At 48.2% G+C, this 23,683-nt stretch overlaps 3 protein-coding genes across 7 annotated transcripts; 1 reads left to right on the forward strand and 2 right to left on the reverse strand.

Moving 5' to 3' along the window:
• Positions 1–29: 29 nt before the first annotated feature.
• LOC146661362 (acyltransferase PGAP2-like) lies at positions 30–6,033 on the reverse strand. Its single transcript, XM_085421554.1, has 6 exons — positions 5,702–6,033; positions 5,019–5,187; positions 4,541–4,790; positions 4,350–4,456; positions 2,977–3,085; positions 30–2,875 (listed from the first exon to the last, which is right to left on the reverse strand). The coding sequence occupies exons 2-6, from the start codon at positions 5,184–5,186 to the stop codon at positions 2,745–2,747; spliced, it is 765 nt and encodes a 254-aa protein (XP_085277680.1). The 5' UTR covers position 5,187; positions 5,702–6,033; the 3' UTR covers positions 30–2,744.
• A 771-nt stretch (positions 6,034–6,804) lies between these two features.
• LOC146661363 (acyltransferase PGAP2-like) lies at positions 6,805–13,888 on the reverse strand. Of its 3 annotated transcripts, XM_085421536.1 has the most exons (6): positions 13,400–13,741; positions 12,708–12,924; positions 11,844–12,087; positions 11,659–11,765; positions 11,356–11,464; positions 6,805–7,383 (listed from the first exon to the last, which is right to left on the reverse strand). In XM_085421536.1, exons 2-6 carry the CDS (start codon positions 12,873–12,875, stop codon positions 7,259–7,261), a joined length of 753 nt encoding a protein of 250 aa, XP_085277662.1. In that variant the 5' UTR covers positions 12,876–12,924; positions 13,400–13,741; the 3' UTR covers positions 6,805–7,258. The 3 variants fall into 3 exon arrangements, with proteins under 3 accessions (XP_085277662.1, XP_085277661.1, XP_085277660.1); XM_085421535.1 differs by lacking the exon at positions 6,805–7,383 and having other exon boundaries at positions 9,284–11,464; positions 12,708–12,876; positions 13,400–13,888; XM_085421534.1 differs by lacking the exon at positions 6,805–7,383 and having other exon boundaries at positions 9,284–11,464; positions 13,400–13,883.
• LOC146661364 (uncharacterized) lies at positions 12,765–23,586 on the forward strand. 3 transcript variants are annotated; one of them, XM_085421494.1, is made up of 8 exons: positions 12,766–12,908; positions 13,967–14,723; positions 14,825–15,370; positions 16,634–16,842; positions 18,870–18,984; positions 21,285–21,471; positions 21,745–21,852; positions 21,993–23,585. In XM_085421494.1, exons 3-8 carry the CDS (start codon positions 14,903–14,905, stop codon positions 22,454–22,456), a joined length of 1,551 nt encoding a protein of 516 aa, XP_085277620.1. In that variant the 5' UTR covers positions 12,766–12,908; positions 13,967–14,723; positions 14,825–14,902; the 3' UTR covers positions 22,457–23,585. The 3 variants fall into 3 exon arrangements, with proteins under 3 accessions (XP_085277618.1, XP_085277620.1, XP_085277619.1); XM_085421493.1 differs by having other exon boundaries at positions 13,967–14,281; XM_085421492.1 differs by having other exon boundaries at positions 12,765–12,908; positions 13,967–15,370; positions 21,993–23,586.
• Positions 23,587–23,683: the final 97 nt, after the last annotated feature.

A 23,683-nucleotide genomic window follows, 5' to 3' on the forward strand; every position in this document is an offset into this window, starting at 1 on the left:
GAGAGGGACGCCAGTACTTCATCTCAGAAGTGCTTTATGCGGGGGTGGGGGTGGATGGGGAGTGCCTATGGGGTTTTTTGTTTTTTTTGTTTTAGGCTGTTTAAGTGCGGTGTTTTCTTTTGTGTGTGTGTGTGTGTGTGTGTGTGTGTACGCGGATGGCAGTCGATATCTGATCGAGTTGACACATGATGTTTGGGTTAAACAATGAGGTGAGCTTTGAGGGAAACGATGTAAAAATAGTTTCTTGGAATGTAAAATGTCTCGGACATATAATTAAGACGTAAAGTTCTCTCACACCATCACTCAAAGCAGATATAATATTCCTTCAGGAGACTCATATAAATATTAACAACCAACGAAGATTAAGAGCAAATTGGATATCTCAAGTGTATCAGGCTCCTTTTACCAGCAAGGCTAGAGGTTGTGCTTCTCCTTAAAAAGAATTTTCATTTGGTTCAGACTTTTGGTGACTTTAGCTGCTTTCTCGACACTTTTTTGGATAGACTATCTATAAAAGCCCCTCTAATATTAGGTCAGTACAAACTCTGAATGATTTACTTGATATCTGGTGCTTACAACATCCTACTGAGAGGGCCTATTCATTTTTCTCTCATGTCCATAAAACCTACACTAGAATTGAGTATTTTCTGATATCCTCGGAGCCGCTGCCCATAGTTGTTGATTCAAATGACCATAATATTGTAATATCTGATCACAGCCCGGCTTCAATAGTCTTAAAAATAATGATAAATAATGATAACGGAGAAGTTTCGGATTCTACTTTATGGGAGACCTTAAAGTCGTGATGAGAGGTCACATTATTTCCTTTGAATCTCCCAAGAAAAAAATATTGGGAAAAAGGAAATGAGCTTCCTGAACTGGAAGGGGAACAAGCAAAACGAGCAAGTCAAAAAGTGATAATGAAATCCGTAAGTAAGTACCAATCCAAAGGAAATTAATACTTGTTTTACCAAATGCTATAAAGATCTGTATTCTAGGAAAATTAAATCCTCTCAAAGCGATTTTAGCAACTTCTTCGATCTATTATCTATTCCCCATCAGATGAAGCCCTGAGAGATGAAACCGATTCCCTGTCTCTGAAAACCATCTTTTAGGAACAATCCAAGCCTTCCCACAGACAGCTGGCCCCGATGGATTCGGTAATGAATTCTTTAAAGCCTTCCAAAATAAAATTACTCCTCTCATGCTTAGGATGGTAAATGACTAAAAATAAAAGGTTACTTCACTTTACGACCAGCACATTATAGACACGTTGCTCTTTTAAATTGTGATCATAAAATCATAACCAAAGCCTCAGCTACAAGATTGAGCAAACATGTTTCAACAATTATACGTCCTAATCAAACAGGATTTATTCCTGGTAGATGGTCATTTAATAATGTCCGTTTATTATTAAATACAATTTACTCAGGTTATGGAAAAGAGGCTAAAACAGCAGTACTTTCTCTGGATGCCCAAAAAGCGTTTGATCAGATTGGTCTTATATATTTGAGACTCTACAACAATTTGGTTTTGGGGAATATTTTAGGGATTGGATTAAAATGATTTAGAGAACGGAACAACTATGGTTAAATAAACATCTACTATATTAAAGGGGACGTGAAACGCTGAACACAAAGGCTAATGTCCCTCACTGACACAGCTGTAACCGTCTGTGAAGCTGGGTTTAACAAATCAGTGCATAAAGCTTTAAAACATGTTCATAGATCCATCTGTCAAACGTGAACATGTGATTGGTTGGTTGTGGCTAACAGACTCAGGCTAACTAGTGACAGAATCGATACCTCAGAGGAAAATGACAGTGAAAGTAAACAGTGTGAGAGGCTCAGTGCAGAGCTGCAGCGGTGAGCTGTCCACTCCACTGTGTCCATTTATGACAGAACGTATTATAACCAGTGTGACGTGGCGCGATGACCTCTGTCCTTCCAGGGGTCACAGGAGCCTGGACTCATCAGGAAGCACTTTGATCACGACACAAACACACGTCAGTGAGATTGTGTCAGTGTTTTCCTCTCAGTGATTCTGTCAGTAGTTAGCGAACATTAAAGTCTGTGAGCCTCCAACCGGCGCGCAGCTTTCACGTCCTGTGGAACTAAAACGATTCCTGTGTGCTGCAGGATTGTTTAAGATACAAACACTGCAGCCATGAACCTCCTCTGAGGACCTCCCCCTGCCCTGCAGCTCCGCCTCCATCCTCTGCACATGCTCAGACCGTCTCAGCCTCTGATTTCTGTCAAAACATTTTGTTCTTTACTCAAAGGTTCATTTTTATTTCTTTACATTTCCAACACTTTCTCCTTCAGCGTTTATTCATCGTCCACTTTGGAAAAGCTTTTCTTCTTTTTATAAACTAAACACGTCAGGTGACGAGGATGAAGAACACCACCATGAAATCATCATCATCACATTTATTTTGTCTCTGATGGTTTTCATCTGTGTGGAAATAAAACCATTAAAACCCTGATCAGCTGTTTCTGTAAACAAACAAGTGTGACATCATCACAGCGGGCTGATCATCAATGACATCATCAATACGCATCATTTCTGATGATTTAAAGACACAGGCGCACTAGAGAAACAACAAGAGAAGAAGAAGAACTCTGGTCCACGTCTCCATCACGCCGTCCCGCTCCGAAGGTCAGGGTGTCGTTGGAATGATGTCATCAGACTCCTCTCTCTTCGCTTGAGTTCAGAAATTGTAGAAACACCACGCCCCCTCCTGCTCAGTATCGTTTGTCCTCCGGCGGCGTGGCCACGGTCACCTCTTTGCTCCCGAAGTCCCAGAAGGCCGTCATGTGGAAGGCCATGTTGGAGAAGACCACCAGGTACTCGAAGGCGGCGAACAGGGAGTAGACTGGAGGAGAGACGGAGACGGCGTGAGACACGGAGACGGCGTGAGACACGGAGACGGCGTGAGACACGGAGGGCAGCAGCACAGAGCAGAGCGGCACTTACTTCCTGCTTCACAGTATTTGTTGTGGCGTCTGAAGAAGTAGGCGGCGATCACAAAGCAGCTGATGTTGAACAGGAAGAGACGCAGCTTCCAGCGATATGATGTCACTTCCTGAGACGGACAGAGAGCAAAATCAACATCAGATTTATGGAAAACTACCAAAGAAATGAAAGACAAAGAGACAAACTGGCTCCATGTGACCAGAGGTGGACGTTACTGTCTGACACCAAACTGTCCTGCAGAGCCCTGAAGCTCCCGAGGAACCACAGAACCACCGCGAGAACCGAAGGAACCCACCAAGTATCCCAAACTCTCCCTGAGCACCAACAGGCTTTCAGAAAGACGCTACAAAGCCCTTCATGCACACAGAGGTCACCAGCACGGGCGACCAAAACAGAAGCAATGCTAGAAGGTTCTGCGGACCATAATAAGCCTTACAAGCACATCTCAGCAGGTTCACTAAAGTCGGGACTGGCTGCAGGAGGACTCACTCCTAGAACTGCCTCAGGTGCTGACAGGACCAACCCCAGATCTTCTAGGACTCCTGGAACAAAGAAGGCCTCCAAACCTGCACAGAACCTCAGAACGGAGGAAACACTCCTGAAAGAGCTCCACGCCCACAGCTGGCATGTGTTAGTGTTTCGAGAGCTACATCACGTTCTCACAGAGCCTACGGGCGTATCCTTAAATCCTCCTCGAAACAACAACAGGGATGCTCTGAGGTACATGTGGAGCCTCGCCAGCAGCACCAAAACCACCTCCTGAACCACCTGACCACCTCAAACAGAGACAGAACCTGATCCTTCGTCCTCAACGACGTCCACCAGAATCATGCGATCCTCCTCAGAAATTCACTTAACCACCATAATGACAAAGTACCAGAAGGACCTACTAGTAATCCAAAATCCTCCTCAAGGACTCAGAAGTGTTTGAGTCCCTCAATCATGCCTGGAAGAAACAAACCTGCCCCGGCGTCACCTGAACCCCAACAGGAACAACATGAACCACCGTCAGGATCTGAAATCCTCCACAGACGTGGACGAGGACGCGGTGGGAACCCTCATGATGCCTTCAAGTACCACAAGAACTCTTCAAAGACCTGAACAAACCCCCATAAACATTTACAGACTGATCCTCTCACAGAGCTTTGTAAGATCAGGACTCTGAACTCGCCGCGACCGACTGATCGAGCAGTTTGTCTACAGAAAGCTTTGAAGGCATTTTAAACTAATTCATTACGTTTCCCTCAAACAGCTGGTAAAGGAAACGAACACTGGGCCTGAGAAACCGCGCGGACTAAAGCTCATCTGTTACGACTAAACGAGACAAACGACTGATGTTTGTGGTCGCACAGCACGCTGACAGGGCGGGTTACCTCTGGGTTCACGTAGTGTCTCTTGATGACGTACCACAGCCAGCACGTAGTGAGCATGTGCACCAGCGAGCTCCCTATGAACGTGATGAACCCGTACTTATGAACACCTGTGGAGACAAACGACCGTCAGCACGTCTGAAGGGCTAACTCCTGATTGGAGGACCTGGGTCAGCTGACCGCGCCGTACTCACTGTAGGTTTCCGTGGACGACACGTACGTGAGCATCACCAGGCCGGTGTTCTCGGCGAGGCTGCAGAGGAGCGCCAGCCCGCTCAGCAGCAGCTCCCGCAGCCTGTTGGCGAAGCGGCTGCGGTAGAAGCTGAAGTAGGCGAAGGCCACCAGGTACCGCGGCGCCGAGTGGAGCCCGATGCAGCCGCGCCAGATGTAGCGCTCCGGCACACCGCTGATGGCAGAGCTGATGGACGGGAGGTAGTTGGACACCTGGAAGAAAAATGACTTCAGGTGAATCAGGTGGGCGGGTCCTGATGACACCTGAGGCTGCGGTGTGGCGTGGGAGCGTCATCACCGCACCGCCACCAGGTAATGCTCTACCCAGACGTTCAGCGCGAGCCTGAAAAGCCTGAAATGCACATTTTGACTCGTCAGCTGGCTGTGGTTTCAATAAATCAGCAGCTTCCTGCTGACGTGTCCTTCGCCATCAGCACTCACCTTACAGTGCGTGTATGTCGCGTCCTCGTAGTGGTACCAGAGGGAGATGAAGATGCAGGCGATGAAGCCGGTCACCGGCAGCAGAACCGTCCCCACGGCGAAGCTTTTGAAGGGCAGCCGGATGAGGAGCCGGTCCCGGTCCAGGCTGCTGTACGGCCCCTGGAGCATCCTGGGGGGGTGGAGCCATAAACAGGTAAACACACCAGGAGTTTTCCTGCTGTGGTGATGTCACCGAGGTTGAACATTTAAGAGCTATCTGCGGTTTCTGCTGTCTGTTCGCTGACACCTCAAACACACGAGCCTCTGAGGTTGTGGGGATAATCCACCAGCTGCTCTGGATCACACCGTGCACTGAAAACTGAATATTCACCATGTTTAAACCAGGCAGCACAGGTCAGGTCATCGACACACGTAAATGTTCTCGCTGCACTTTGAGCTGTGTCTGTGCTGACGAGCGGGGGGTTAAAGGTCACCTGCACAGGTCGGTCACGGAGAACATTTTAATACTGTTTGTTGTTCTGCAGAGAAATTCACCCACAGCACAGAAACATTACGTAAAAAGCTCGGTCCCGTTACTCGTGTCTGCGCTCTGAACACGTCCCTGTTCACCTGTACAGGTGACGCAGTCCTCTGACGTGGCAGACGTGCGGCTGTGAGCAGGTAGGCCGGGTGACAAGACTCACCTTCACGGCTCCCCGGGCTCGCTCCTCCTCGCTGCCATCGAGCCCCCCGCCGGTGTCCTCAGCCTCGGAGCTAATCCTGTCAGCCCAGCTAACCGCAGCAGCTAGCAACGTTAGCCGACAACTTCCGTGACTGTGACGGAAGCGCCGCTCCACACCTGTAACAGCGTCCGTTTCCCGCCACACGGCTGCTGCTCTCACCCGTTTAATGTCACACGCACACTTTCTACGCTGTTTATAATACAGTTTACCGGTTATTTCACCGGAGGACACAGACACGCTCCGGTAACGACAACAAACTATTACTTCCGGTAACCACGTCCTTCAGAATAAAAGTCTTCCTGTCGCCTGCAGCTGTCACCCACCCAACGTCTCCGTCCAGTATAAGGATGACACCACCGTGGTTGGGCCCGTCTCTGATGGAGATGACACGGCGTACAGGGTGGAGGTAGAGAACATGTCCCACCGGCGCTCAGAAAGTAACCTGAAGCTGAACATCTGATAATGGACTTCAGGAGGCACAGACAGCTCCACCCCCTCTCACTGTAACTGAAGAACAGGTTGAATCTGTCTCCACCTTCAGGTTTCTCTGCTGATCTCACCTGGACCCACACCACCATCACCCTGGTAAAGAAGGCCAGCAGCAGCTGCACCTCCTCCGTGTCCTGAGGAAGAAGAACCTGGACCAGGAGCTGCTGCTGACCTTCTCCCCTCCTCAGTGGAGACCATGCTCCTCCTGCCGGGTGTTGGTACTCAGGGGCCTTGACTGAGAACAGCAAGGCTGCACAGAGGGTCACCACCCAAAACATCACTGCTAACCCTGGAGGCCATTGCCAGCTCCTCCTGTGTCAGGTGAACCATCACAGGTGACCCCGCCCACCCCGCCTTTCTCTTGTCTGCCCTTGACTCTGCGTCTCTCTCCTGTTTGCAGTTTATTCCTGATGTCTTTAGTATTTATATTCTGTTTTTACTCCTGCACAGTGGCGTGGAGCTCTCATTAGTTTGTTGTACATATACAATGACAATAAAGGGCTGTTCTATTCTATTCTATTGTATTCTATCAGAGTGTGTCAGTGGACAATAAAGATGAAGAGCAGCCATAAACCAACAGTTCAGCGTTTTGGTTTAATTAAGGAGCAGAACATGAATTTATCAGAGAAACAGAGACAGATGTTTAAAGCAGCGTGTCACAGTGACGGAGGAAAAACTCTGTAAACACAGAAAAATTCAATAATATGTAAGAAACATTTAAGAAAAGGTTTTAAAAGCTGACGTAACAGGACAACGACTCCCAGCTATAACATTTGTAATATATAACATTTAACAAACTTTGATTTTATTTTCAGTTGTAAGAAGGTTTTATTTGTTTTGCTGGAGCTCAGTCTTCTTCTTCTGGTGGAGCACTAACCGCACAGCAGCCGTATGATTGTTCAGATAACCGCATTAAAAACGCTCCAGCAGCTTGCAAACAGAAGATGGACGCAGCCTCACTGCACTGACACAGACTTTAAACCCAGGTGTTTAAAAGCAACGATAGAAGAAGAACTCTCTGCGCAGAGCTCAGTGTCGTATCAGCGGCGTGGCCACGATCAGCTCTTTGCTGCCAAAGTCCCAGAAAGCCGTAAAGTGGAAGGCGATGTTGGAGAAGACCATCAGGTACTCGATGAAGGCGAACAAGGTGTAGACTGGAGAGACAGAGCAGACAGGTCAGTGTATCCGAGTTACAGCAGCGATGAAGAATCAGTTTTCACACCGTCTCCGTGAGGCTTCCAGACGAAGGTCGCTCCGGTCTGCAGCGCTGCATCAAAGTGTAAGTCGTGGCACTTCCTGGTGATGTCCAAACTGTGCTCAGGCTGAGACTGCTGTCAATGAGAAGTTTGGGCCAGGCTGCACAACGCATCCGCCAGCAAACCAACCACTGAACCAACCAAACACCTGCTCGTCTGCAGCAGAGACCAGAGTCCGTCTCCATGGATACCAGCTGAAAGACTTGATGTCCAGATGGTTCTGGGTCTGATTCACGACCTCCCTCTGGTAGGAGATGTTCAAAACACCTCCTCCAGGAGGCACCATTTACCATCATAATGAAATATGTGACCTCTCTAATGCTGGCCATGCACTGAGCGAGTTTTGGCCCATTTTGAGACGATTTTTCAGTCGTTTTGGGGATCGGCCGAGTTTCACTTCATCGTGTGGTATACGTGGGGTAACGAGAAGCGATTAACACCCCACGACCACCCGACCATCAGTCGTATGGTTCACCGCAGCCTCTCACACTGCTCACGCACAAACACAGAGATGGAAGTGAAAAGACAGAGCAGCGGTGCAGCCTGTGATCGGGACACAAGCGACGGAGGCACAACTTGTAGAGCTGTGGCTCTTTCGAGCCTTTTCGATGTGGCCTCACAAAATGATCACGACCACAATGACCGTGGAAAGAATGGCCTGCTCATGTTTTTCATCAGCAATTTAGCAAAGCTAATGGTGGTGTGTGTGTCTGTGTGAGTGAGAGACAGAGAGGGACAGATTTTGTGTTATATGCTTCATGTTATGGACGCACAGTGTGACTCAGGTCGCATCAGAGCATCGTGACCTACGACCTTCTAACCCCTGCGAGTCAATCGTTTACTTTGAGCAGGAGCTGAATAACGCGACGCACAGTGTGCGCCCAGCTTAACTTGCGCCTGTGGAAGAGCAGTGACTCATCAGCCAGAGCTCGGGGTCACCGCTGAGTGTGAGGACGCAGACTGAATGTGACGGCTTCACTTTCACGCTCGGCTCTTTCTTCACCTAAACACAATAACATGTGGAGTCAGTTTCCCTTCACTTGTGAACAAACCCCCGAGATACTCCCCAAACCAGAACAGGCTCTCCCCCCATGGGCTCAGACTCTGATTATCGTTTCCACTGCTTCACAATCAAATCAAACTTCGGTTCACAGCCTGATAATCTGCAAACAAGCAGAGACGCTGAGATCGCCCAGTCCGTGGCTGTGCCTAGAAATTGTGTCCATAAGAATGATGAAAGTAAGAGGTGACAAACAGCAGCCCAGGCACACAACAACAACAAACTTTATTTATACAGCACATTTAAAAACCAGTGGTGCACCAAAGTGCTTAACATGCAAAAGAGTAGGATCAGTAACAGGGAGCAGGGCTCTAGAGTGCGACCAAATTTTCAGTGGTGCGACTAAAAAAAATATTTGGTTGCACCTGTGCGACCAACTGTTCAGGTAGCAAGAAAAAAAAATCTGACTGTCTGAGGCTAAGTTGAATCGAATCTGGACTTTGAAAACCGGAATCGAATGGATTATAGGAATCAGTGATGATACGCAGCCCTATGAGCAGCCTAGGCACGACAGACGTGGATGCAGCTGTGATAGGAAAAGAACTATTGCTAACTTTTCTGTTAAGGCCTGATCCTTCTGAAATTCATAGCCAGCTCTGACACGGTGTCATCAATCTTTGAATGCTGAAAAAGCACAGTGTATCCAGAAAACACATTATATTATATCAATTATTATAAAATTTGTGTGCGCCTAACTTTAAAAAGTTAGGCGTACCGGCACAAAAGTTAGTCTAGAGCCCTGATGAGGATGAAGCTGTGGCAAAGTACCAACATGGTAGCAGGTTAAATGGCATTAAAAACACAGAAGCCACAGAAATGCATGTAAAAGCATAAAAGAACAATATGTGTAAAGGATAAAAAATTAAAATGATTAAAAGCAGTTAAGAATGGACCAAAGATAGAAATAAGAGTTAAACTAACTATCAAACAAGCATTACCTGGTAGAGAAGGCGAGGCTAAATAAGTGATGTTTAACCGCAGTTTGAAGGATTGACAGCGATTGGGGGGGGGGGGGGGGGGGGGGGGGGCAAACGCTCGGTCACCTCTGGTCTTCAGCCGGGACCTCGGCAGCACCGAGAGTGGCTGGGAAGATGATCTTAGTGCTCTAGTGGGGGTGTAAGTAGCTCAGTGAGGCAGCTTGGTGCTGTATTGTTAATGATTCAGAAGGTGAGCAGCAGGATTTTGAATTGATTGCGATACTTAACGGGAAGCCAATGGAGGTCGGCAAGGGCTGACAGAGACACGCCGCCCACCACCCGTGAGGAGACGAGCAGCCGCGTTCTGAGTTTGCAGTCTATGGAGGAGAGTAGAGGTAAGACCGAAGTAAAGGGAGCTGCAATAATCCAACCAAGACAGCACAAAGCCGTGGATAAGCTTTCCAGGTCCCAATGCAAGACATGATGTCTGGCCTTGTAATAAGACGCAATTCACAGAAGCAAGATTTGACAACAGAAGACACTTGTTGAATTTAAGAGCTTTCCAGAAACACCCCCAGGTCACCAACAGTGTCGGTGAGGAAACTATCCTTAATGCTAATGTCCAAGCCATATGAAAACCAGATCGAGGGTGTGGCCCCTGACGTGGGTTGGTTGGTTAACCCACTGGACAAGATTAAAAGAGTCTGTTAATGCAAGGAGGTCTTTGGCTAACGGATGGTCGTTACAGCAGATATTAAGGTTAAAATCACCAACAATAAGCACACAGTCATATTTAAAAATAACTGAACCAAGAAGGTCAGCAAATTCGTGAATAAAAGTCTTATTATATTTAGGTGGCCGGTAAACCACAACAAACAGAGAAGTTCACGTCATCTCCAGACGTTGAGCCTCGTAGCTGAGGTAGGAAGGAGAGGGTAGCTGTCGGACTTTGTATTTACATTTAGAGACCAAAGCCTCGGGGAGCTAAAAAAGACACAATCTGGGGGGAGAAGCTCCGAAAAGGGAAGCGACTCACCAGGGCGAATCCAGGTCTCCGTCAAAAAAAAGAGCACCAAGGCTCGTGGCAGAAAAAAGGTCTTGTTTACCAGCGACCTGACGTTGAAAAGAGCCATCCGTGTCCAGGGCGCAGCATCAGCAGCAGCGCGTCGCAGGGCTCTGAGGTTGCTGTGGTTGACACCGTCTGTACGAGGCGATCCAGGTCCAAGCAGGGAGGCATGCCGCTGGAGGCGCTGGGTAAGCTTGCTGTGAGACGGAGCAAAGCCACCGGTGGCCAAGCAGGGAAAGAGCGTGGCAAGTCCCCAGAGACATATGGGTAAACTGTAGCCCGTGCTTCAAGGTAAGCCTTCATACGCACACGGAAGCCACTCCTTTACCACGTCTCCTGTATCGTTTCTTATACAGGATGAAAGGCAGGGAGGGCCAGTGGGGGAGTCTGGCTGTAGAGGGGCGGCATCGATCGAAGCGATGTGAAAAGGAGAATCGGAGGTCCAGGAGTGTTTGCCGGTCATGTGTTAATTATGCACAGAGTAATATGCTGAAATCCAAGATGGAGAGGGTAGAGAGCAAAGGGGCAGCGAGGGTGAGAGTCCAACACACACCAGGAATACGGAGCAAGCACTCGCTGCTGTTGTACCAGGAGCACGTATCAACTGTCCTGATACCCCATCATCCTGCTGATGCACCACCCACAGGACACCCGGAGGAACCCAGCAGAGGCCTCCTGTGATCCTAACAAACCCCAAACTAACACGCCGAGCAGCCCGGCCTGACACAGGCTGAGGACTGCGCTCCCTCTGGTCTCAAAGACCAGCACCGTCCTGCAGACAGAAGTCCCTCTGAACCCGGTTATAAACGTGACCGAGTCAGACTTACCTCCAGGTTCACAGCGGTCGTTGTGGCGTTTGTAGAGTAAGTAGGAAGCCAAACAACAGGCGGCGTTTAAAACGAAGAGACGCAGCTTCCGACGATAGGATACGTCCTCCTGAGAAGGACACAGCGTGGGATTAACAGCTCTGCAGATCGTTTACAATTAAATAATAAAAGGAGAGCGATGAAGTTAAAGTGACGTTTGTAACGTTACTCCAACTTTCACAGATTTAATCGTCGTGTGACGGATGCACAGCTGCGTTATCTCTGTTCCTGGTGACACACAGGACCCGACGGCGGTCGAGTTACCTCTGCGCTCTCGAAGCTTCTCTTGATCACGTACCACAGCCGGCATGTAATGAGCATGTGCACCAGCGAGCTCCCTGTGAACACTCTGAACCCATTGTCATGGTAACCTGCGGAGACAGACAGTCATCAACGTTTCAGATTAGAGACGTCTGACGCTCACGGTCAGCCGACCGCCGCGTACTCACGGTGGTTTTCTTTGGACGACACGTATGTGAGCAGCAGCAGGCCGGTGTTCTCGGCGAGGCTGCAGAGGAGCGCCAGCCCGCTCAGCAGCCGCTGCCGACCGCTAAAGCGCCCACGGTAGAAGCTGAAGTACGCGAAGGACATCAGGTACCGCGGCGCCGAGTGCAGCCCGATGCAGACACACCAAATGTAGCGCTCCGGCACGTGGGCGACGGAGGAGCTGATGGACGGGAGGTAGTTGGATACCTGGAAGAAGAAACTCTGAAAGTCACTCCGCCGTAAACGCCTCTCCTGCTACAGCACGCCGTTAAAAACAGGAAGTGCTGAACATTTAACACGCGTTTAAAGCCCAGATTTCCTTGACAGGCCCCGCCCCTCTCTAAGCCTGGTTCTGTCTGAGGTTTCTTCCTGTTAAAAGGGAGTTTTTCCTTCCCACTGTCGCCAAAGTGCTGCTCACAGGGGGTCATACAGAATAGAATAGAATAGAATAGAATAGAATGCCTTCATTATCACTATACGGATGAGATTATGATTGCTGGGTTTCCTCGGTCTTCTTTGTCTTATTGTACGTCCTGATGATTTAAAGCGCTGCGGCGACTGCTGCTGTGATTGGGCGCCGTGCAAATCAAACTGACTTAACTGAAGGTCAAACATAAACGCTGCCGGTTAAAGAGACGACTAAAACCAGGGTCACGACCCTCGCCAGGTGGAAGTGACATCATTTTGTCTGTTTCATGAAGAATTACAGACATTTAGAATGTTTTACTGCTTCTAATTTCAAAATAAAAGACACTTTGAGTGATCTTCTTTAACGTCTGTGCAGAGAAACGTGCTTCCTGCTGGCGTCTGCGTGCTTCCACATTTACCTTACAGTGTGCGTGCGTCGTGTCCTCGTAGTGGTAGATGAGGGAGACGATGATGCAGGCGATGAAGCCGGTCGCCGGCAGCAGAACCGTCACCACGGCGAAGATCTTGAAGGGCAGCCGGATGAGGAGCCGGCCCTGGTCCGGGTCGCCGTACGGCCCCTGGAGCATCCTGGAGACAGGAGAGCTTCAAGCCTGAGACAGGTGAGACTAACACCACCTGCAAAGGATGGAAACGAGCTCGTCTTTAGGATTCGTTTCTATTGCTCCAGAGTTTGTGGTTGTAATCCAAACATGCTTTAGTCTGAGACATTTTTAAAGCTGTGACACGTATCGATTACTTCCAACGAGGGATTTTTGCACTGCGGCGCTACAACATCAGTTAACTTCAAAAGATATTTCAGTGGTTTGGTGCCCTGTTTGTGTCCACAGGCAAATATCAGCCTGTGTTACTGAGGCGGGTATTAAAAATGAGAAGAATTTAAATGGAGTTTGGTGCAGTGTGTATACAGAACTGCAGAGAAGGTCACTGGCCTCACGAGCCGTCAGGAAGCCAGCATCAGTCTCTGCCACTGGTTCAGGTACCGTAAAATGTGACGTTTTTTAAACGGAGTCTGGTGTGCTGCATGAACGCTGATCCAAGCAGGCAGAGGACATCAGTTTTAAACTTTGACAGAGTTCTGGGGCTGTCTTACCTGAACAGGTGCGGTCCTCTGACGTGGCTGACGGCAGCTGGGACCGGAAACGAGCTTTAAACCGGACAAAGAGTTTTCCAGCCTCACCTAAAGCTCCTCGCACCGTTTAACGTGTCACACACTTCATACGTGCTATTTAACTTAGTTTAATGATTAATCTAACCGGAAGTGGCAGGGCTCCTTTGCTGACAACATTAATAACTTCCGTTGATTACATCTTTCAAAATAAAAGTCTTTAACCTAAAGCGTGTAAAAACAGCGGCAGGTCTTTAAATCTTTATTAAACAAAGCAGTGAGATGACGTCACTGCGTCACTGCGTCAGCACTGATGGGAACAGCTGGTCGCTCACTGCTACAGGTGTCTAGTATGTGACGTCATTTGACCACGATGCATTCACATTTTTATTACACGTTTTGTAAATTCACGTGTGTGTGTGTGTGTGTGTGTGTGTGTGTGTGTGTGTGTGTGGTTCCTGCCTCTGCAGCAGGGGGCGCCTCACACGGGGTGAATAGTCACGTGACAGCATGTTTCCTCGGCGCCATCAGCTGTTTTCTGCCTGTTTACAGGTCAGAGTTCATATCGCAGCCGGCCACGTCCACAGGCGCAGCTGACACGGCACCGTGGAGTCTTCAGGTGACAGCCTGACCGAGCTGTCACACTCCAGCTGTGACAGCTGCAGGAAGTTTACTGCGCATGTGCGGTGTGTCCGGGAACCGCTGAGAGGATTTTAAACCGAGCCGGACTCGCAGGGCTGACTCCGTGGATCCGCTGAGACTCTGAAAGAACAGCAGGAAAACTCGTCCACCGTGACGCATGCCGGCTGTGGCCACCTGCCGGAGGACTGAGGGGGCGGGCCTGCCCTGCTGCTGTGCTTCATGGAGGTAAAGAAAATGTGTTTATGATAGAAACACGACAGATTCACTGCAAAGTAACTGACTGACAAAGAACAAACACTGAACACAGCAACACAAAGAGTAACTGAGAATAAACGGACACACAAAAGTGTGTGAAAGCACAGAAACGAGGAACAAAACGAGCAAACGTGGACACAAAGCACCAGCAACACACAGTCCACGCAGAGACTCGGCATGATGGAAAAGAGCAAACAACGATGATAAAAGCAAAAAGAGACAGAGTCACTGCAGGGACACGGAGACGGAAAAAGGCTCAAAGACACCAACAAGGGGATAAACAACGAGACAGGAAGTGAGATATTGTGCGCACAAACACACAGAAGCACCTGTTAGCAGCGAGATCACTGAGAGTAGGACACACTGCAACCAGGCAGGAAATGACTTTGCAGTACTCCAAACCACCGCAGAGGTGCGACCGTCAGTCCAGCTGCTGATTTCTGACTCAGCCGAGCTTCTCAGACTCGTCTAATCCTCAGTTTGACGCTGATGATGACTTTTTGTGCTTCGCAGCGTTCGTTGGAGCAGAGAGACAGACGTGGGCGTCTGCAGGAACGGCTCCACCACAGAGACTCGGATGGACCTGTGATCATGCGGACACAGAGAAACAGGAGAGGACGTTTAGAGCACTTCCTGTACTGTAAGCACTCCAGGCTGAATCATCTGAAACAGGAAGTTCAAAGGTATGGGTTGGACAACCAGTACATCTTCAGTGAAGACATCCCTGCGTACCCCCGACCCGAGTTCCACGTGAGCCGTGTCAAACACGACACGGAGCGACGGGGCTTATGTTGCATCAGGGTGGACGACGGCTTCGGGGATCCTCACAGGCAGGTCCTGGTGTGGTGGAGTCTGGCTGTGGGACCCGAGGAGATCCAGGAGGCCGAGACGAGGCTGCTAGAGGAGACCCACCCAAACCGGACGGAGGAGCAGGCCGCGAGGCAGCGGAGCTTCCTGTGGAGGTTCGCCTCCTCTCCGGCCTTCAGCGAGAAGTCCAGGCTGGGCTCGTACCGCTTCAGCTTCCCCCTGCAGGAGGTGCTGACGGCCTACAGCGAGCAGGTACTCCTCTGTCAGCACACGGGCCCAACAGTTCAGTGAGAGAGTAAAGCAGAAAGACTGAGTGTGATTAACAGGAAACACTAAACAGACTCAGCATGAACACGAGTTCAGATTAACGGAACCACAGGAAGACACAACACTGTGTCAAAGAAAACTAAGTCAGTTCAATTTTGTGGCACCAAATCATTCGAGTTCATGACAAAGACACAGAAACATGTAAGAAAGATTCAAAGCACAACAGAGACGGTAAACCGAGGCGTGCAGCTGCTGGCAGCAGCTTCCATCATCACGTGGTGGATGTCAGGTCATTTTGGGCTGTGAAGGATTTCTTCTTTCACAGGGTGGCGACTGTGCAGCAGACGTCTTTAATGACATTAACAAACAAATCATCTCTGATCCACACAGGATGAGGAGTACACATACACTCAGCTGAGTCTTTAATGAGTGCTGCTGAAATGTGAGGGTGCTGGGTGCTTTTATTTTGAAGTCCACTAACCACTCTGTCTTTTGAGGTCAACTTCCTGAAGGCTAGATTGCTGGAGTGCACATGATGAGGGAATTCCCTAATTATCCACCGTCAGTGGGATAAACCATTGGATGAGAGCTGAGGGGGGAGCAATCTGAGTCTGTAGTTTGAATTGATTTAGTTAGTTTGTATCTTATTTAACTGCTTTGTAGTCAGATGTGGCGTGTGTTAACCGCTGCAGCTCACTGTACATGTTGATTTGTAGGTGGACTTTCTGCTGGTGTGGTCTGCATCTATTCAAGGAGGTTTCGATCCACCAGGGGATTTTCTGTTGACATGTGCTGTGGCTGTGATGTTAATGTTAAGATGTGCCGCTGGTGAGATCGTTGACCCTTGAAAGAAATGTGTTCAGAGCTCAGGTAAACTACCTTTGTTCCTCTGGTGCCCTTCATGTCCGCATGCACCATCCTGTCTCAGGGGTTATTAACAACCAAGTCGATGGTGAGACGACACAGACTGAGCCGTTTGGCCACAGCGGTGAAAGCTGAAGGTGAAGCTCTCAAACCTCAGCACTCGTCTGACCCCGTGTGGGTCGGAGAAAATCTAAAATAAATTCAAACATGTGCACCCTGCTCTCGTCTGCTGTACGATCGTCCACCCCGTGAAAAGAAGTCCAGAAGGAGCTGTGCCCGTGATGAGTGGAAACTGTAAAACCACAGCTGTGCACAAATCCACCACACCAGGTTAGTGACTGCAGGCGTGTAACAGCTGGAGTCTTCTGCTTCTATCATCTCCAGTTTTGCTCCGGAGCTCCGCCCATCATGAGGGTGTTCAAGACCTCGCTGTACAAACAGGAAGTGCAGTACTCTGTGCTGGTCCACAGCCCGGCCAATCAGCTGCTCTTCTCAAGGTTTCCTTTGCTCCCTGATGATGACCCGGACGCCGTCTGCACTTATAGAGACGGACGCTTCATCTGGAGACCGGAGGCCATGTGTAAGACACACAGGTAAGAATCACACGGGTAAGAATCACACTGGTAAGAATCACACGGGTAAGAATCACACGGGTTAGAATCACACGGGTAAGAATCACACTGGTAAGAATCACACGGGTAAGAATCACACGGGTAAGAATCACACAGGTTAGAATCACACTGGTAAGAATCACACGGGTTAGAATCACACTGGTAAGAATCAGACGGGTAAGAATCACACTGGTTAGAATCACACGGGTTAGAATCACACTGGTAAGAATCACACGGGTTAGAATCACACTGGTTAGAATCACACGGGTAAGAATCACACGGGTTAGAATCACACGGGTTAGAATCACACTGGTAAGAATCACACTGGTTAGAATCACACGGGTAAGAATCACACGGGTTAGAATCAGACGGGTAAGAATCAGACGGGTAAGAATCACACGGGTTAGAATCACACGGGTTAGAATCACACTGGTAAGAATCACACTGGTTAGAATCACACGGGTAAGAATCAGACGGGTAAGAATCACACGGGTTAGAATCACACGGGTTAGAATCACACTGGTAAGAATCACACTGGTTAGAATCACACGGGTAAGAATCACACGGGTAAGAATCACACAGGTTAGAATCACACTGGTAAGAATCACACTGGTAAGAATCACACGGGTTAGAATCACACGGGTAAGAATCACACTGGTTAGAATCACACGGGTTAGAATCACACGGGTAAGAATCACACGGGTTAGAATCACACAGGTTAGAATCACACGGGTAAGAATCAGACGGGTAAGAATCAGACGGGTAAGAATCAGACGGGTAAGAATCACACGGGTTAGAATCACACGGGTTAGAATCACACTGGTAAGAATCAGACGGGTAAGAATCACACGGGTTAGAATCACACTGGTTAGAATCACACTGGTTAGAATCACACGGGTAAGAATCACACGGGTAAGAATCACACGGGTTAGAATCACACGGGTTAGAATCACACTGGTAAGAATCAGACGGGTAAGAATCAGACGGGTAAGAATCACACGGGTTAGAATCACACGGGTTAGAATCACACGGGTTAGAATCACACTGGTTAGAATCACACGGGTAAGAATCACACGGGTAAGAATCACAGAGGTAAGAATCACACGGGTTAGAATCACACGGGTAAGAATCACACTGGTTAGAATCACACGGGTTAGAATCACACGGGTAAGAATCACACGGGTAAGAATCACACGGGTTAGAATCACAGAGGTAAGAATCACACTGGTTAGAATCACATGGGTAAGAATCACACTGGTTAGAATCACAGAGGTAAGAATCACACGGGTTAGAATCACACGGGTTAGAATCACACTGGTAAGAATCACACGGGTTAGAATCACACTGGTTAGAATCACACGGGTTAGAATCACACGGGTAAGAATCACACGGGTAAGAATCACACGGGTTAGAATCACACTGGTAAGAATCACACGGGTTAGAATCACATGGGTAAGAATCACACTGGTTAGAATCACACGGGTAAGAATCACACGGGTTAGAATCACACTGGTAAGAATCACACGGGTTAGAATCACACGGGTAAGAATCACACTGGTTAGAATCACACGGGTTAGAATCACACGGGTAAGAATCACACGGGTAAGAATCACACGGGTTAGAATCACACGGGTAAGAATCACACGGGTTAGAATCACAGAGGTAAGAATCACACTGGTAAGAATCACACTGGTAAGAATCACACGGGTTAGAATCACACGGGTTAGAATCACACTGGTAAGAATCACACGGGTTAGAATCACACGGGTAAGAATCACACTGGTTAGAATCACACTGGTTAGAATCACACGGGTTAGAATCACACGGGTAAGAATCACACGGGTTAGAATCACACTGGTTAGAATCACACTGGTTAGAATCACACTGTAGCTTTTTTAGTTCATGCCTTGTGTCTGTGTGTGTGTGTCTGTGTGTGTCAGTGAGTTTGCGTTGGCTCCTCTCACAGCCGCTTCCTGACAGCCTCTCAGTCATGTGCGTTGTTCCCACAGTTACGAGCTGACCCACAGACCTGATGGAAACCACGTGGATGCTCAGCAGCTGATTCAACGAGTGTTTTATGTTTGGGACAATGTCGCCGTCGCCCTGCACGTGGAGAACAGACGGGTAGCTCCTCCTCATCACTCTTTACACCTGAAGCATGTTGAGTTAGAAAAGGAACATTTTTGTCTTCGTTTTTTTAAATATATATTTCATATTATGAGAAGATTTCGTAGCCTGTCAGTCTGCATCCACAGGTTGTATGAAAGCTTCGTCCTGGCAGCAGGGTGAGGTGAGCGATCCTCTGCAGCATGCAGGCAGATGGTCATGAGTCCGAGCTGCGGGAGCGGCGTCGCTGCTGCAGAATATGGACCCAAATTCTTTGTTTCTCTTCATATTTTCATTTTTCCTCCATGGATAGATGATCCAATAGTCTTTTCTCGAGACAGGTGAAAAAACAACACTTTAGTCAAACAGTCTGTGAAGACCGTGTCACCATCCACCTGTCAAAGAGGCCACGCCCCTAATAAGCCTTAATGCAATTTAAACAGGTGAATTCTAAAGATGTGTTTCAGGCTGTAAACGTGTTTGTTTCTGCTGTGGTTCTAACATCTATGGCAGGGGCCGGACCTAAACTTCACAAAATATTAAAATGCTTTTGACGAGGCGATTGAATTTTAAGCGGTAATGTTACCTTGCATTAATAGACCGGGGAACAGACAAACCAATTGTGTGCGAGTTAAGCCACCCATGTGACGCTACTCAGCCAATCAAATCTGTGCATTCAAGGTGATCGCAGACACCGACAGACAGAGGAAAGAGACGGTGAGAGGCGAATAACAAGCGAGACGATTAACAATACAGGCAGTCACAAGAGGTACAACAACGATGGCGCTTTCAAAAGCGAGAAAAGTAAAGACCGAAAATAGAACTTTCAAGACTGCACCGATGCAGACGTGCTCATTCTTCCAGCAAACGCCACCATGAGACAAAGCACGAAGAGCTGGAAAGTCAGGAAGCACCAAACTTTTCTCTCTTTTTTAATGATGGGAAACATGGATATTGTGGCCTTTTTGGTTGCTATCACTTCACACCTGAATGGACTGAATTTGAAGCTGCAAAGACGATCCAATCTGTGAACCGATGACGCTGCTCTCAGAGGAAACCTGAAGTGTTCAAAGAAGACCTGCAAGGAGACTATGCACACTTCCCAACAGTGAAGGAACAGGTTCAGGGAGATGTCCTCTGTTGTTGACTTTGTTGATAAGCTGGTTGAAAACTTCAGCAAATGTTTCGATAGCTTCAGCTTTGGACAGCAGCTCATCATGTAAAGAACCCATTTCTCATCACTGATGTCACAGGGTTCTCAAAGGAAGTCACACAGCACTTCAAGTGGCCAAATGCTGGGCCTCTTCAAATGCAGCTGGTTGATCTCCAAGCAGATGTGGCCCTGAAAGAGCAGTTTGGGAGAACTGAACCTGCCTTTCTGGCTCCAAATGGTCCCACATCTGAGGAAAGTAGCCCTGCACATCTCGACCATGTGTGGCTCCACATACAGCTGTGAGGCAGCTTTCTCCACAATGAACATAATAAAAACTAAATATCATTCCAGGCTCACCAACGAGCACCTACACATGTGTATGAGAACGGGTCTGACACCATTCCAGCCCAGATTTACAATCCTGGCAAACTAAAGCTCAGTTCTCTCACCGAACAACAGAAAGTGGAATATAAGGCGGAAAGAAAGAGAAACTGTGAAATTGGTAAGATGCTTTGATGTTATCTTTTGAAAACGTCGAGATGTGAAAGGTAAAGAAAAAACTCCACCTGCTGCTTTTTTCTGAAATGAAGCACTTTGTTTTAAGAGGCACAATTTAGTCATTTTATTTATTTTCTCTAATTCGTTTTAAACAGCAGCCCTGCATCTAATGTAGGCCTACTGTGTGTTTCAGTGTTTCAATCAATTTTGTTGAAATGTTTTAACTTGTATTTTCATTGATTTGACAGTTCATAGATATTAATGTAAAAAAAATGCTGCTTCTCTATCACAATCATAACGCAAGTTAGACATTATGATGTCCCGGACCTCTGCTTGAGAAGATTTTCTCCAACTGGACCTCCTCAAAGTTTAGTTAAATAAAGGTCATCTTAAATTGTAGTTGAATACCCCTAATCTATGGAGACTCACTGCTGCCTCTGCTGGGCGTCAGAGGAACTGCAGCTGGTGGCGCTTCATGCTTGAGAAGCTGGTTTATGTTTGACTGCAGGACCTCGAACATGATTATTTGTTGTGATCATGTAGGTTCACACGTGTTCTCTCAGCCTTAACGTTTCCGACTGTCCCTGAACGCAACACTCCTGCAGGTGTACCGTCAGAGTTCAGACGTTTGCAGGTTTCCTTTAAAAACATCCTGTTGATCGTTCAGGTGCTGACGTTTGACGCTGACCGCCTGAGACAGAACCTCAGGTTCTGTTGGCCGGAGGAAGTAACAGCCAGAAACGACGAGGAGGAGTTCGATGATTTCGAAGACGCTACAAACTTGGTTAAATGCCTGTGGCCGGGCTGGCACCTCCCCCTGGAGGAGGAGCGCTCGCTCCTGCACCGTTACACAGGTATCACATGTGCACACTGGAGACTGTGACCCCTCCCAGTGTGAGGTACAGCGATCTTTGAGTTTCTGTAGAAAGCAAGTCCAAGTCGTGCCGTCCTTGGTGCTTTGCACTCTTCCTTTAAAGCGTGAGGGAGGGGCTGTGTGACATCACGAAGAATATCGATGACGACTTTAAAGCGTCTGTCGTTTCATCTCAGACCCACAGAAACAGGAAACACGGAGCTTAAAATGATCCTTTAAATCTCGTTTTAACAGCAGACTTTCTCCATCTCAGTGTCCGACATCAGACTGGTTCTTGTTGGGAGGCCTGGAGTGGGGAAGAGCTCCACTGGGAACGCCATCCTAGGAAGGCTTGCCTTCAGTCCAGGCGATCCATCCTCAGGTAAGGCTAACCCGTCTGTGGACTGATTTAGCCACAGCCCCTTTGGCTCCGCTACACGGCTAACATTAGCTTAGTGTAGGAGGTCAAACGCCTCAAACTGGGAGCATGTTCAGAGTAAACTGGTGGAATCTTCTCCTCAGGGACGTCATCGTGCTGCTGGCAGAGCGAGTGGGTGTTCGGCCACCAGGTGACCGTAGCTGAGACTCCCGGTCTCTCGGAAACATCAGACGATGCCGTGAAGAGGGACATCTCCACATGTGTCAACATGCTGAGGCCCCACGCCGTCCTGCTGGTCACCAGGGTGGGGTCCTCCACCGTGGAGGATCTAGCCACCATGAGGCAGGTGGAGGAGTTCTTTGGGATGGACGTGTCGAGGTACACCAGGATCCTCTACACCTATGCTAACTCGGCGGCTCCAGACATCGAGAGACAGCGCCGGGCGGCAGGACCTGAGCTGCTTTTCAAAGTGGGCTACAGGTACCACGTCCTCAACAACAACCCGGACCACTGGGATGGTCAGCAGGTCTATGATCTGGTGCAGGCCGTGGCGAGGATGGTCATGGCTAAAGGAGGGGAGGTCTACTCCATCAGGAAAACTGTCTGAGTGCTGGGTGATGTTGTAATGTTGTTTACACTGTTTACCCTCAGGTGATGGAGTGTGGCGTACGATAAATGCACCAGAACACCCAGCACAGCGACACCTGCTGGCCTTAGTGAGGAGGTCACCTCCCAGTTTAGCTTCCATGATGCATCATGGGAAGTCTCCCCCCATCCTGACGTCAGCAGGTTTGAAAATGCAGTTTGTTTGTAGCCGACTGCGAATGTTTAAATTGTGAATATTTATTTTGTGCAACGATCCAAAAGCCTTTTAAAAAAATCCCAACAGTGCCGATCTCACGAAGATCATTCAAGACACACATGTGTCTGTGAGGGTTTGAAAATGACAGGAAGCCAAAACAGGAGAAATCTGCTCTCTCTTTCTAGTCCCTGTCAGGACTCTTGCTGCAGCATTTTGGATCAGCTGAAGGTTTTTCAGGGAGTTTTTAGGACTTCCTGATAATAATGAATTACAGTCGTCCAGCCTGGAAGTAATAAATGCATGAACTAGTTTTTCAGCGTCACTCTGAGACAGGATATTTCTAACTTTGGAGATGTTGGTCACATGAGAGGAATGTGTGAGTGACCGAACAAATGAACCTTCTGAAGTTTGGAAAACTGTGTCCATGAGGACTCCAGCATCACCGCGTCTCCACCTGCTGGTGAGGACCCGCCTCTGCCTTCGTGCAGACCAACTGCTGCACAGCGTTACTAACAGGAGGATCATTTCCACGGTGGACACAATCAGAGTGCTGCATCTGCCAATCAGCAGTGATTTTCTCTGTGTAGCCCCTCCCACAGACATACCTATGGGCCCAGTTCTCACCTGACCCAATGCAGCACCGACAGCCTGTCAGTGTTGACCATTTAAGCCAATCAGCTGCCAGCACCTGTGTAAAGATGAAACTGAGGAAGTGAAAATGAAAAAGCACATCATCTCTGATGTCTCCTGTAACTGATTCAATAACGATGCTAATGATGTTTCTGCGGTCAGGTTTTATTCTGATTTTATTCTGATTATTAATGAGCAGTATTTAAATGAACTGTTTTAACCTTTAAAGCTTCTTTTCCTTTGATGTCTCCTGTTTCACTGTTATCAGGAATGTTTTGTCTTTGTGGATGTGCCAAATAAAATATTTTTCATATCGTTTTCAGACAGTAAACTTTAATTACGTTAAATTAGAGCTTAACAATCCTTTTCACCTCCTGCTGTGAGACCTGGTTACCCCATAAC

This window comes from Rhamphochromis longiceps, linkage group LG10, assembly GCF_057381845.1.
Source record: "Rhamphochromis longiceps isolate RC_006_pf linkage group LG10, R_longiceps_female_GT1.1, whole genome shotgun sequence".
Classification (NCBI taxonomy): domain Eukaryota; kingdom Metazoa; phylum Chordata; class Actinopteri; order Cichliformes; family Cichlidae; genus Rhamphochromis; species Rhamphochromis longiceps.

What these genes read in the sequence shown, in the direction of transcription:
- LOC146661362 (XM_085421554.1), bottom strand. Translation starts at nt 5,186, where the DNA reads ATGCTCCAGGGGCCGTACAGCAGCCTGGACCGGGACCGGCTCCTCATC. An exon ending in CGACATACACGCACTGTAAG is followed by an intron (nt 4,791 to 5,018) that starts GTGAGTGCTGAT and finishes TTTTTCTTCCAG; the next exon opens with GTGTCCAACTACCTCCCGTC. An exon ending in CAAATACTGTGAAGCAGGAA is followed by an intron (nt 2,876 to 2,976) that starts GTAAGTGCCGCT and finishes TCTCTCCTCCAG; the next exon opens with TCTACTCCCTGTTCGCCGCC.
- LOC146661363 (XM_085421535.1), bottom strand. Translation starts at nt 12,875, where the DNA reads ATGCTCCAGGGGCCGTACGGCGACCCGGACCAGGGCCGGCTCCTCATC. An exon ending in CGACGCACGCACACTGTAAG is followed by an intron (nt 12,088 to 12,707) that starts GTAAATGTGGAA and finishes TTCTTCTTCCAG; the next exon opens with GTATCCAACTACCTCCCGTC. An exon ending in GTCGTCCAAAGAAAACCACC is followed by an intron (nt 11,766 to 11,843) that starts GTGAGTACGCGG and finishes CTGTCTCCGCAG; the next exon opens with GTTACCATGACAATGGGTTC.
- LOC146661364 (XM_085421492.1), top strand. Translation starts at nt 14,801, where the DNA reads ATGATGACTTTTTGTGCTTCGCAGCGTTCGTTGGAGCAGAGAGACAGA. An exon ending in GCCATGTGTAAGACACACAG is followed by an intron (nt 16,843 to 18,869) that starts GTAAGAATCACA and finishes TTGTTCCCACAG; the next exon opens with TTACGAGCTGACCCACAGAC. An exon ending in GCTCCTGCACCGTTACACAG is followed by an intron (nt 21,472 to 21,744) that starts GTATCACATGTG and finishes TCTCCATCTCAG; the next exon opens with TGTCCGACATCAGACTGGTT.